Source organism: Monodelphis domestica, chromosome 4 (assembly GCF_027887165.1).
Source record: "Monodelphis domestica isolate mMonDom1 chromosome 4, mMonDom1.pri, whole genome shotgun sequence".
NCBI lineage: Eukaryota > Metazoa > Chordata > Mammalia > Didelphimorphia > Didelphidae > Monodelphis > Monodelphis domestica.
In genome coordinates this window covers 140,187,022-140,200,305 of record NC_077230.1, presented here as the reverse complement: position 1 = coordinate 140,200,305, position 13,284 = coordinate 140,187,022, and the positions used below count along the sequence as shown (strand labels likewise).

Genomic DNA, 13,284 nt, shown 5'->3' with positions numbered 1-13,284 from the left:
CTGCATGAAAAAAATCTAGTCATATCAGTGAGAAATCCCATAATCAGCTATGACTTCTCCAAGTACCTTTATTATTATTTGTTTTGGGTAAAAATTCCAAGATATATCCCTTCCTCTCCATTACCACTCTCACAACCTTCAGGATGTTTATGTCTAGGTTATTTCAAGAACTTAATTATCTCTAACTGTCTTTCCCCACTGCATGTCAAATAATCCTATTCAGTATTATCAAATTAATTTTACATATTCTTCTTATCATTATTGTTTTTGTAAATGGCCCCATGATTCCCTGCTACATTAAGGATGATGTTCAAACTTCTTAACCTTGCAAATTCTAGAGGGTTTTATAGCTGACCTTTCCAATTTCATATACTTTACTTCCTAAGAGGGATCTTGTACTCGTCAGGTTGATTTCTTCACTATCTGCAAAAATATCTAGCTAATTTTATACCTCTTGCTATTTTTTATAGCATTAGTTTCCAATCTTATGAAATTCTATAAGAATTTCCAAATGAAATAACCTCTACCATTTGGCAAACTGGTTAATAAATTCTACCTTCCCCAATCTTATCCATCTTTCAAGTTTCACCTCAAGTCTCCTTTCCTATATGAAAATTTCCCTAAAATTGGTTTCTCTTTCCTCCCACACTTATAGTTTTTGTTATCTGTGATAGTTATTTTCTAAATAGTAATAAGCTGACCCTTGGAGATATTCATATCATTGCTATGTTTTCATTAAAATTACTTTGTGTTTACACCTTTCTTTGTCAACGATAGGGCAAATACCATATCTCATCCTTCTCAGAGCACCTGTCCCAGTGTGTTACACATCTGGCAAACAGTATGTGTTTTTAGATAAGAGCATTTTTCTAGCAATTGTGACAAACCAACATCTTTTTTAGATTGCAAACATTTTCAATTATTTTTTCTCAGGATCTCTGACCCTATAAATACACTGTACAATTCCATGTTTAAAGTGCTTTTTTTTCTTCATTTTCATACCTACATGGAAAAAAATCAGATGATTAATTCAATCATTGATGCAAAAAAATCTGCTTCAAACCAATAAAGTAGTTATTTTGTCTGAATGATTGCCTGAACAAAATCCCTTCCCTTACCTCATTTTTCTTCCTATTGAAGGATTCCTATTGAATCTTTTATCTTTATTGCTGAACAAAATAACGTGGAGCTATATCTCTGTGTATAAATAAGGAATAACAACCTCTTCATACACTTACCTGATTCTAGAACCTTCATTTATTAAACTCATTTGCCTAGAAAATAAAATTATGTATAATATTAAAAGTCTCTATAAAAATGTGAAAGTACAGCTCAAATATTATTGAAGCAACTTGATATATATGTCTTTGTGCCTTTGAAATTTGACAAAAATTAGTTTCTTCACACATAAGTATATTCTTCTATTCAATATGATCTGCCAGGTTTATCTCACAGCAGGTCAAATTCCCTGTTTTAAAAAGGGGCCAATTTCATTAAGATGGAAGAAAGTCAAGCAAAGAGATTTATTCTATAAACTGATGTATCTAAAAAAAAAAGATTAAAGTTGAGATTGAGAGCTGTAGTGGAAGTTATATCAATTTATTTCAGAATGGAGCCCATTTCCTTGGCATTAACAATTTCCATTAGTTTCCTTGTAGTTCCCTTTCTGCTGGCATTTAAAGAATTGTGCATTTCAAAATAATAACAACTCAAGGAAATCCTGGGGAAGATCTGTCCATCTATGTAAATATTTGTATTTGGGTATCTGTCATTGCACTCACCTGCTATTTAGTTTTATTTTCCATTCATGAGCTATACCACTATCATTATTCTAAGATTACTTACAGTCCTGAGTCATAATAATTGTAATAGAGTTTTGCATATGCTTTTAGACAATCTCAGGGTAGCATTGTGGAGGTCAGTAGGAAAGATTATGCATACTTAAATCTGGTGACTACAAACTGATCTTATTGTTTGAGGTTTAATTTGCAGTTCTCTCATATTCATTAATTGACAACTGATTAAAGCTACATAAATTCATTCATACGGGCTTAATTTTCAATGACTTAAAGTTAGGTTCATAAACTTTTAAAAAAGCAGAAATTTGTAGTGAAAAGTCTTCAAATATTAAATTTATAAGCACTACTATTAAAAAGAACAAAACTAAATTATTATTTATATCCAGATACAATTTTAATTACAGTCCTGCTCCCTGTAAAAGAGATTAGAGGTAGATAAAAGTAGAAATTTAAGAGCTCCACTGAACTTCCAGAAACCTACAGAAGTAAAATTCAGGTGATAACATATTTGCATCATATGAAGCAGGAATAGGAAGATTCAGCTGAGCAATTAATTTACATTTCTCTGCTAAGGTCAAATTTAAGGTACTACAAAATGCAAATTTGAACTTTTCGAGATAGATTTCTAGTCTGAAAAAATAGAGTATCTCATCTATCCATTAATTTCTCTAATATTTAAGCACCTATTGTGTTTAAAGGATTGTGTTAATCAAAGTATTATCAAAACTGAATGATTTGGGGCAGCTAAGTACTGCAGTGGATAGAGTGCCAGGTCGGGGGCTTAGGGGGACCTTCATTCAAATCTGGCCTTAGACACTTCCTAGTCGTGTGACACTAAGCAAGTCACTTAATCGTCACTGCCTAGCCTTTGCCCTTCTGTCTTAGAGTTGATACTAGGACAGAAGGTAAGAATTTAAGAGAAAAAAACCAACTAAATAAATTGAAAAGATTCTGAAAAGTACATCTCTAGCAAGGCTCCAGCCTAACTGAGAGAAATATGGAGGACTGTAGGTGCAAACCAGTATGTGAAAAAACTATGAAAAATCATGGAAGGATTTTGTTGTGTTCAATGACATGATTTGTTTTCATCAGATACTCTTTTTGCTAGCATAGATGACAACTCCTTCATACCTTCCTACAGAGTTTTATCACTTGTAACCATATACATTTTTCATCTTGTGGCTAACATCCTGGTAATGAGCCTCTCTGAATTTGAGTAGGTTAATTCTTAGATGGTAATCTGTCCCCATTTCATAAGGGAGACCTTTCCAATTTGATAGAATCTGGTAGAGTTTATACACTGTTGGAATAAGTTTCAAAGACCACACATTCCTATAGGGAAGCACTGGAACAGGATTTTACTGGAAACATCTATATAGAAAAACAGGCTATCATAAACTAGGGTCCAAAACAATTTTTTTTTTTGCAGAAGTTAACAATATTCAGCAGATACATGCAGAAGAAACAATAAATGGTGTGGTGTACAAAAACTAGAAGATTAAGTTTCTAATTAACTTTTAGAACTTGAACAGGTAATCTAGTCATACTGGAACTTAGTATTTTCCATTGGAAAAAAATGAGTAGTAGAATGTGTTTATCAAGATTCCTCTGAATTCTATCATTTTATGAGTTACCCACATTTAACATGTTAAAAATAAGCCAAATAAATATCAGGTGATCTTTTCTTTAGGTACATTTATTTAGATTGTTATTTTGTGCACATCATTAATTAGAAATGACGTGGTTTATGTGTGTGATTAGTTTTATATGTTTGGTAAGCTTTCTAATCTACATTTTTGAAAACTTCATCTTAAAAAAGAACACTGAATTCTAGAACTCAGAAGTTGTATATCAGCAGAGGTTCACTAAAAAGGTCATGTTGAGCTAACTGAATTTTCTATTTTGATATGTATATTAAACTGGTTTACCTAAATAATGTTACATTTATAGAACATTTAGGATACACCAAGTAATATGACAATGTATTTCATTTGTCTACTAGGTAGATTCATAGCTAGTTGACTAAAAGTGCAAAGAATACACTTTAATTAATTAATTATATTGAAATTGGGACAATCCCAATTAGAAACTAAGTAGGAAAAGTGTTATCCCACTTTTCCTACTTAATTTCTAAAGAATGCCATCAGAGAAAGCTCTGATCAGAAAAAAAAAAAGATAGGCCTATCTTTTGTTAAACAAAGCGACATAATGGGGAGAGAAATTCTTTTCCTACAGCCTGATCAACTATTGAGAATAAGGGACAATAAGTGGCCAACTTGGAAGTACTATTGCCATCCAAACAACATGAGGACAATGTGAGAAAGGTCCCCAGCTCACATGGTAAATTGGTGGAATAATATGTAAAATAGTAATACAACATGGATCAATATGGATGCGTGCTGATATTCATCATTGAAATAATACCCCATAAATAAAATATAGTGGCATTTGAGTAATGGAGTTATAAGAGTGAGCTCTCTAATTTGTATCATAAATTCTATCCTCAGCTAGTTGTACTGAACATTTTCTTCAGTGATTTGGATGAAAAAAAAAGGCAAGGTATATCATCCAAGTTAGAGAAAGAATCTATTAAGATAAAATTCAATAGAAACAAAATGGACATAAAACATCAACTTCATAAGTATAACATTAGGGAGGCTTATAAAACTGCTCTTAAAAAAAAGATCTGGGGGTTTTAATGATCTGCATGTTAATGTCAGTATTGTGTTTTAGCAGGTCCCCCGCCTACCAAAAAAAAAAAAAACCTAATGTAGGCTACATAAAGAGGGAAATAACTTCTAGGATTAGGGAGGTGATACAATTATTCTCTGCCTTCTTCAACTTTCACCTGAAGCATTATGTTTAATTCTGGGCACCAGAATTTAAGAAGTCATTTGATAAATTAGAGTGTCTAAGGGATAATAAAAGGCATGGTAAAAATTCTTGAGTCCATGATATGTAAGGAATTAGGAATCAGACTTGTATAGCCTGGAGGAAATATGAAGGCAGCTAAGGGAGGAATGATAGATGTCTTCAAATATTAAAATGGCTTGATGGTGCAGTGAATAGAGTTCCAGGACTGGAATCAGGAAGACTCATTAGCTGTGTGACAAGTCACTTAACCTTTTTGCCTTGGTTTTTTCATTTGTAAAACGAGCTAAAGAAGGAAATGATAAACCACTCCATTATCTCTGCCAAGAAAACCCCAATAGGATTAAAGAGACTCATATATGATTGAAACAACTGGTCAACAACAACAATGTGGAGAAAGGATTATAATTGTTTTGTTTGGCTTCATAGAATAGACAAGGAACAATGTGAAGTTTCAAAGAGATTAGTTTAGACCTAAAGTTCAAAAAATAAAGTTTCCAAAATAGTAAGGTACCCTTGAGAGATGGCAGGTTGCCTTCCCACCCTCCACCATCACTTCTTGGAGACTTTAGAAAAAGACTGAAATACAACCTTTTGGAAAATTTATAGTTTGTGCTTCTTTCTTCAGTGGGTCAGATTTGATGGTCATTAAGGGTCTTTGTGACTCTCAGATTGCCTATATTTTAAATAAACAAAAACCTGAGAAAGATGCCTAATGTTTAAGATGATATAATTAGTGTTCAATTAGATCATGACTACTGGTAGGATAGACCAAAACTGGCAAATGAAATATAACAGAAATAAATATAAAGTTCAGTTCTACAGTTCCAAAGATCATTGTACAAGTATTGGGTGAAGGAGATAAGATTTAATTGTACTTAATGAGTTAAATAAAGAATTCTTTTAGATTACTGAAATATTCATATAGGCCAGCAGTGCAACAAACCTACCAAAAAGTTGGTACTAATATCAATGCAAATATAGTGAGTGCCCTGAACAATAGGGCTAATTATCCCAATGTGTTCTCTCAAGGTAACTTTATATTTAAAATAATATGTTAACTTCTTAGGCACCACATTTCATTTGGGATATAATAAAAGAACCTTCAGGATGACAAGTGATTCAACATCTTGCAATTTGAAGAATGAAGGAAAGAACTTGTAATGCTTAGTTTAGCACAAAAAAGGAACTTACAACAATCTGTGTGTGTGTGTGTGTGTGTGTGTATGTGTGTATGAATGCATTTGTATTTGTTTAACATGGTAGGAGTCTTCAAATATCAAATGGTCTGTCTTCTGAAAGAGGAATTGCCTTTATTCTCTGTAGGTCCAGAGATAAGAAGAAGGAACAATGAAAAGATGTTACAATGATGCAGATTTCAGTTTAACATGAGGAATAATTCTGAAACAGTAAAACCAAACCTAAATGTAATGGATCACATTCTATGATAATGAATTTTGAATAATTGGAAGTACACATGGTTTTGCAAATAAAATACTTCTAACTAAATGTAGAAACCAAATTTACTTCAAAATCGGTTAATACAAATTAGAGTGTTTCAAGTCACATCATTAAGTTTTCATAAAATACTTAATAGACTAGAGCACAATGCTAAGAAATAATTGTACAAAGATGGTAGAAAGCACTCACAGAGTTTACAGTCTAATGTTTGAGATTTTGTTATCAAAATAAAAATTATCTAGTAATATTTTTTTAGAAATAGAGCATTTCATTTTTTGGTTAGGACATGATATTTCTTTGTGCACCTGACTATGAGAAAGAGGTCTGGGTATGAGGGCTCTTTTTCTTATTAAAAAATGTGATCCTTATGTAATTCAAACATTCCCATTAAGGTACTGGGAGTTCTAAAGGCATTTGAAGTGAATCCACAAAACTAGTTTCTAAACTTGTTCATTTGTACTCATATTTGGTCACTGGATCTTTTCTTGGAGGTATGGAAAATAATTTAGGGCTAAAGAAAGCATCAATATAATTCATTTTAATATGAATGGCATCCCATCATTCCATGGCAAATGAGGGCAAAATGCTCTCAAAAAGTAAGTTGTGAAACTATATACAAGTAGATTTCTTGTTAATACAAGATTCATTCATGTTTGAAGGCAATATTGACCATACATGTTGGTAGGTCCTAATTTTGTACCAACTAGTTATACATATATCTTTCTTTCTCTTTTTTCCTAGGGAGATGCATTAATAAAGCATGGGTATGTGATGGAGATATTGACTGTGAAGATCAATCAGATGAGGATGATTGTGAAAGTTTTTTGTGTGGACCACCAAAATATCCTTGTGCTAATGACACATCAATCTGCCTACAACCAGAGAAGCTTTGCAATGGGAGAAGAGATTGCTCTGATGGATCTGATGAAGGAGATCTTTGTGGTATTTTATGTTTTTTATTTTTATTTATTTTAAAATTTTTTACACATTATATTTTGCTTTGAAATAAAAGCCCTTTTAGTTGACCTCTACTGCTTAATATAATATATTGTTTCTCTGAATCATTTCTTTGTAATGAAGCTTTTAGCATTGAAAGCTGGTAATTTATATTTCACATTCACATATTTTATTTCTACAGAAGAGATTCTAAAAATTATCAGAAATTTCTTAAGAGCACTGAAAAACTAATAAATGGCAGCTAAACCTGACTACTGACTTGGTAATTCCATGTTGAAAAATAACCACAATTAATAATCTTATATATGACCAGTGAATGGCCTAACTTTGCATCTACTTTTCATTGATCCATATGAAGGATGTTACAAATTTGATATCTTTTGATTTAATTTTTTTAATGAACCACTGTATAAGTACAATTAAGCATGGAAACAACCTGGATGATGATTCATTCCTAATATTACCTAATTATACATAATTCCTTCTCTTAATTTTAAGTCAAACAGTTTCCTTAATATTTTCATTTCATTTTGTATAGCTATTTTGATGAATGCTGATCTTTATATTCAATTTTGTTTAACTACTTCCAAAAATTAAATACTTCCAGGGATGGGTGAGGGACAATTCTTTCTTTGTGGGTGAATCAGGGAATTTCCATAGAGATTTTAAAAAATACTCTACAGACTGTACTTAAGGTGACATACAGTACAATAATGAAGAGTTTACAGAATGATAACTATAATGACAAGTCTTGATTCTGTGAGAATTTAACTGTAGGGAATAATGAGGTGTATGATTGAGGTTGAGGAGACAGTTAAATAGATGCCTGAAGATATCATGGGTTGTGATAACCTTAATTGAGCAATGACAAAATGCTAAGTAATATACAATACAGGCTGTTATTTTTTAAAAATGTATATGATCTCATTCCTTTTCCTCCACAAAGCTCAAAGTACACTAAAAGGTCTTTGAAACAAGGAATATAATTCTCTCAGTTCATTGATTCAAAATGATTAAGAAAATTTAGCCCCCCCCCAAAACCACAGCTCAGAGTTTGATTAGATTTATATAATCAGTATCTTTTCCTGCATATTTTAACTATAATCTAAAACAGCAGGTTCTAAAGTAAACTTTTCCTGTTAACAAGTTACTTAACATCTTTATATAAGGCAATGAGGATAGGTTTACTTCAAAAAATATTAGCAAGACATCTGGGTATCAAAATTATGTCAATTAAAGGGTAACACAATTCCAGGAAATAAGCCAGAGAGCGGTAACAAAACAAAAACAAGAATAGTTTCTTAGCAACAAATGAAAAGAGTATTCTCATGATTTCTGTCCTTCTTTCCATAGATTGCAGAATGTTATCATGGGTATAGTTCATGTTATGGGAATAGAGGATAAAGGAAACAAGATAGAATATATTTAAAGTGAATTAAAAAGTAGTTGCTTTTTCAAATATTTGAAAGACTGTCACCTGGAAGAGGATTTTGACTTGGTTCTTTTTTGGTCTCAGAGAGTAGAAATAGAAACAATGGTGTTGGAGGCAGAGTTAGATAAATTACAATGAAGCAAATTTAGGTTTCTGTAAAGAAAACTTTCTGATTTTACATTCACCAAAAATATGTGGTGATTGGTCAGCCTAACTAGATAATTCTTTCTGCTTCCACACCCTTTCTCATTTGAAGTCTTCACACAATAGCTTTATTAATACTTGTTGAGTATGTGGGAGTCATTTTTCCCTTCCAACTCTAAAAGTATGTGACTCAGAAAGAAAGAATATTCCATGTGCGTCCTGAACCCATGGCTATGGCGGTTCCAAAAGCGAAGTCACTTTGATGACATTCTTCAAAAGATTCTGCTGAGAAAAAAGGCAATTTTCCTCTCTGTGGATATCCATAGGTCAGCCACTTCCTTCATCTTTAGGATGAAAATTTTTATGTATTAAAGATAAAAATAGGGAGAGACAAAATGCTAGGGAGCTTTGTTACAGTGTGTAGTCACTAATCATAAGACAAAGATGTAAGTGAAGGCAAGAATTTTTTATCAAGGGTATAGTTTTTAATGATTTGAAGAGCAAACATAACTGAGTAAGAGGAACCAACAAGTTAAAAATGCAAAAACACTGTATTAAATATTTAAAAATATTTAAATTCAAAAGTAGGATTTAGTGACAGCTGTAAGATGATGAGAAAAGAGATGACATACAATATGTGAATGTTATAATTGAATTTATTTGTTCAATTTGGGTTTCCAAAGTTAAAATTCTTCTCTTGAAACATATATTTTAATTCTGTAGATGATATCAAAAAGTGACATTCACTACTAAAGAAACAGTAATGTGTGAAATAAGCTAAAAGAGCATTGTTGCAATTTTATGTCACCTGCTGGGCAGACTGACATTTCTTCATAGCAATTCTCATGGAAGAAAATGTCGATTGAGCTAAAATGGGACAAATACTTTGAAATGACTGCTGTTTTGAAATGATGATGATTAGGGGCGAACAAACATACCTAGTTGAACCCAGAAATGTACCTTTTTTTTCTTCTAAAATCAAAGCATACTTGGATTGAATGCCTAAAGATAATTGTTAATGTAGTCATTTTTCCTTTGCTAATTACTATTGCTTCCTGTTAAGTGAGAAGATTACATTAGGAAAAATTGACACATAAAAATTAGGGAATGTAGAAAAGTTTGTAAAAAAAGACCTTATTTTTACAATTAGACTGAAAAATGGAGAAAATTTAATGGAAAAATATGAGTTTTTTTTTTCTAATTAGTTGTAGCCCTCGTACTCTAATAACTAAAATAATATTCTTGTGAGTTTCTCTCAAAAGAAAAATTAAAGCAAATCCTCAACACTTCCAAAAAAAGTAGAAAGAAAAGAATGAAGGAAGAAAGAAAGAAAGGAAGGAGGGAGGGAGAAAGGAAGGAAAAAGGGAGGAGGGGAAAAAAAGGAAGAAAGGTAGGGAAAGAGGGAGGCAGGTAGTAAATCTTTGAGTCCCATTCTTTTGAGTCCTAAACAATAGTTTGGTCTTACTACAATAAAAGTTTCTGAAAGTGGATATTTGCCAAGAGCCATAGATAGGTTCTTTCCTCTAGTATAGAAATAATAGCAGTGTCTTGGAGCAAATCTAATGAATTGATTGTTTTACAATGTGTTCATGGCTAGTTTCTGTATAATTAATCATACAGACTATAGAAAAAATAAAGTTGTTCAAGTTGTACAAAAGAGAGGGGTAATTATTTTCAGAAATTTTGTTTATTAAACAACTACTTGAATGCCCACTGTCTGCAATGCATTAAACTAGTAATTCATAGGTTACAACCAGTGAAGGACAGTTTCATTTATTTTATTATATGCTGATACTTCAGGAAGTCAGCTATGTAAAGGCAGTAATTTAGGTTTATTCTGATCCCTTTAATGTTGAGATTATATGACAGAGGGCCTGCTCAACATTTTTCTTCCACCACCACAATAGGGAAAATGATGAGCTTATTTTTGCTTCTACAGACTTTAACAATTTACCTTCTAAAGTCATATAGAGAGGAAAACCTTTTTTATTGGCTCATTAATAGGATGCTCAGATTTTCTCTTTAAATTTCCCCTTCCTTATGGCATCCTAAAAGACAGTAGGTTCATTTCCTATATAACTTTATGCCACCTCAGGTTCCAAATTATTTATCAGAGAACTGTGCTTAATGGGTAGTGTTTACCTGTTGGAGATTGACTACCACCCCACTCTTATTAATTTTGTTTCTCCTGTCTTAAAGATGAATGTTCTCTGAACAATGGAGGCTGTAGCAACCACTGTTCCGTGGTACCTGGGAGAGGAATTGTGTGTTCATGCCCAACGGGACTACAACTCAACCCTGATAATAAAACATGTGAAATTGTGGATTATTGTAGCAAACACCTTAAATGTAGTCAAGTATGTGAACAACACAAGCATTCAGTGAAGTGTTCTTGTTATGAAGGCTGGAAACTGGATATGGATGGCGAAAGTTGTACTAGTATTGGTAAGTAAATTTTGAGTAGAAACATATACACATATGTATTTATATATGTGTATACACACATATACCTCTGTGTATATATACATATATATATATATATATATATTATTTTATTTAAGAGGTAAACCGGGCAAGTCACTTAATCCTTCCCTCCAGGCTCAGGTTCCTCATCTGTAAAATGGGGGGTGAGGGTGGACTCAGTGGCCTCCAAAGCTCCCTTGCAACTCTAGATTCATGGTCCCAAATTTTATTGCAACCACAGTTAGCAAAGCAAAAATTAATACCTCAAGAAATTTGATATAAGGAATATAATTTGAGTTTGTATCCCCAGAACTTTAAAACAATGTTTCACACATAGTAGGTACTTAATAAATGCTTGTTAATTTTTGACATACTAACTTAATTCTTCCTTCCAGAATCATTAGCACCATGAGCCTACCTATTTTAATCCATTATGTGCCCCAACAAGAAAATAATTGCCTCATATGTCACTTTCAGCATGTCAGCTCTTCATCACAAATCTCTGATAGATACACATTATCTGAAAAATAAAGTCTAGTTTCACAACCTGACAGCCAAGGCCCCTCATAATCTGTGCTTTTCCTTCCTGTTGAAATTTAATCTCCTCTCTACTTCAACACACCCAAATACTCCAGGAAGAAAATCTCATGGATATAGTGCATTTATTCTAAATTCAATGTCTTTTGTTCCTGCTATTTTATGTGTCTAGAACATATTTAAATTTTGTCTATCCTTCTCCATCCTTCAAGTCCCAGTTTATCCTTGGGATAAATGTTCTACCTGAAAATGTTCTACCACCATTCTAACCTGTATTTCCTTTTCTCAAGTTCAGAAATGTTTGTTAAAGATAATGGTCATTTGGTGCACAAACATTTCTAACCTTATATGATTCATATTTCATATGTCTCCAAAATGTAGGTACAAATTACTTGGATGCAAAGGATTTTTTGGCATCTTCCCCTTAGTGGCTGACACAGTTTCGAATGGCATATAAGTAATTACTTAAATATAACACAATATTAAATTTTATTTTTGATTATATTTTAAAACAAAAATTGTTTTTCCTTTATATCCTAGCCATGAAGTTTGAAGTTTTGGAGTCATAAATTTGGCAGATTTTTATTTCACCTTTTCTTCCATAAGACCCTTTTGTAGACTGTACTGGTATGAGAAGCTGAAACAATAAAATATATCAACAAATTGTATTGCTGATATGATACATTTCACTTGTATACAAGCTCCAAGTTGGATTTCTATAGGCAAAATTTTGACCTCCAGTACAATTTCTGTCCATATCCCTGACCAGACTTTGTTGACATAGATGCCAAAATAACTGAACTTCAGAGTCATTTCACACTCTGTGGAAATTTAAAACAATTTAAGCTCATTATTCAAATCATTCAACATTAGAAAATAAGTAAATCAATCAATATTTGGAAATAAGTGACTGATTGTTGAGAAAATCCCTTTAATGGATTCCCCTTTTCTGTTTCTAGGTCTGAATATAATGTAGGCAGCAATATATCATTTCCATGTTTCAAAGCAGCAATATTTCATATGTGGTTTAAGTTTTATTTACAGAACAGCATCTTTTAAGGGCTAGGCAATGCCCTAAATTCATTTCCCAATACACATGATGCTAACAATAACTATATAATCCAAACATCCTCCTCTGAATTTCATTGAGTACACTTCATAGAGCCAAACTTTTGACTAGTTTAATGATAATATAAAAAAATAAAGTCTTGACGGCCACTAAAATAAAGGAAGAAAAAAGTCTATTTATATAAGAAAGCCAACTGAATTATAAAGCATATTCCTTTGTTCCAGAGTAGATTTGCAGAGAAACTAGTTAACTAACCAACAATTTTAAACATTAGAAGAAAGATTTTATTTTCATTGTTAAAGGTGAAATTTAACCCTCAGGAAATTAACACTTCAAAGGGAAAAAGGGTAGTGAATGTTATGATGTTCTTTTCTAATAATTAGACAACATTTATTTATTATAACCAGGGTAATGTAATTATTGGCTTAGTTTAATCATTTCTCATTGCACTCTACTGTTGGAGGAAACTGACCTGTTATTTTATCATTATAATGAGTTCTGAATGAGGAAGATGACTCTACTCAGATAGATAAGCAACTATTGTGCCTTTT

The 13,284-nt window shown here is 32.2% G+C and overlaps 1 protein-coding gene across 7 annotated transcripts in view; it reads left to right on the top strand.

The window, feature by feature from the left end:
* The window catches only part of LRP1B (LDL receptor related protein 1B), a 2,480,145-nt gene that overhangs the window by 1,585,752 nt on the left and 881,109 nt on the right, over positions 1-13,284 (top strand). For all 7 annotated transcript variants that reach the window (XM_007494117.3, XM_056797188.1, XM_056797186.1 and 4 more), the window contains 2 exons: positions 6,873-7,073; positions 10,864-11,109. In XM_007494117.3, the coding sequence (XP_007494179.2) occupies positions 6,873-7,073; positions 10,864-11,109 (447 nt within the window). The remainder of the gene's footprint in view (positions 1-6,872; positions 7,074-10,863; positions 11,110-13,284) is intronic.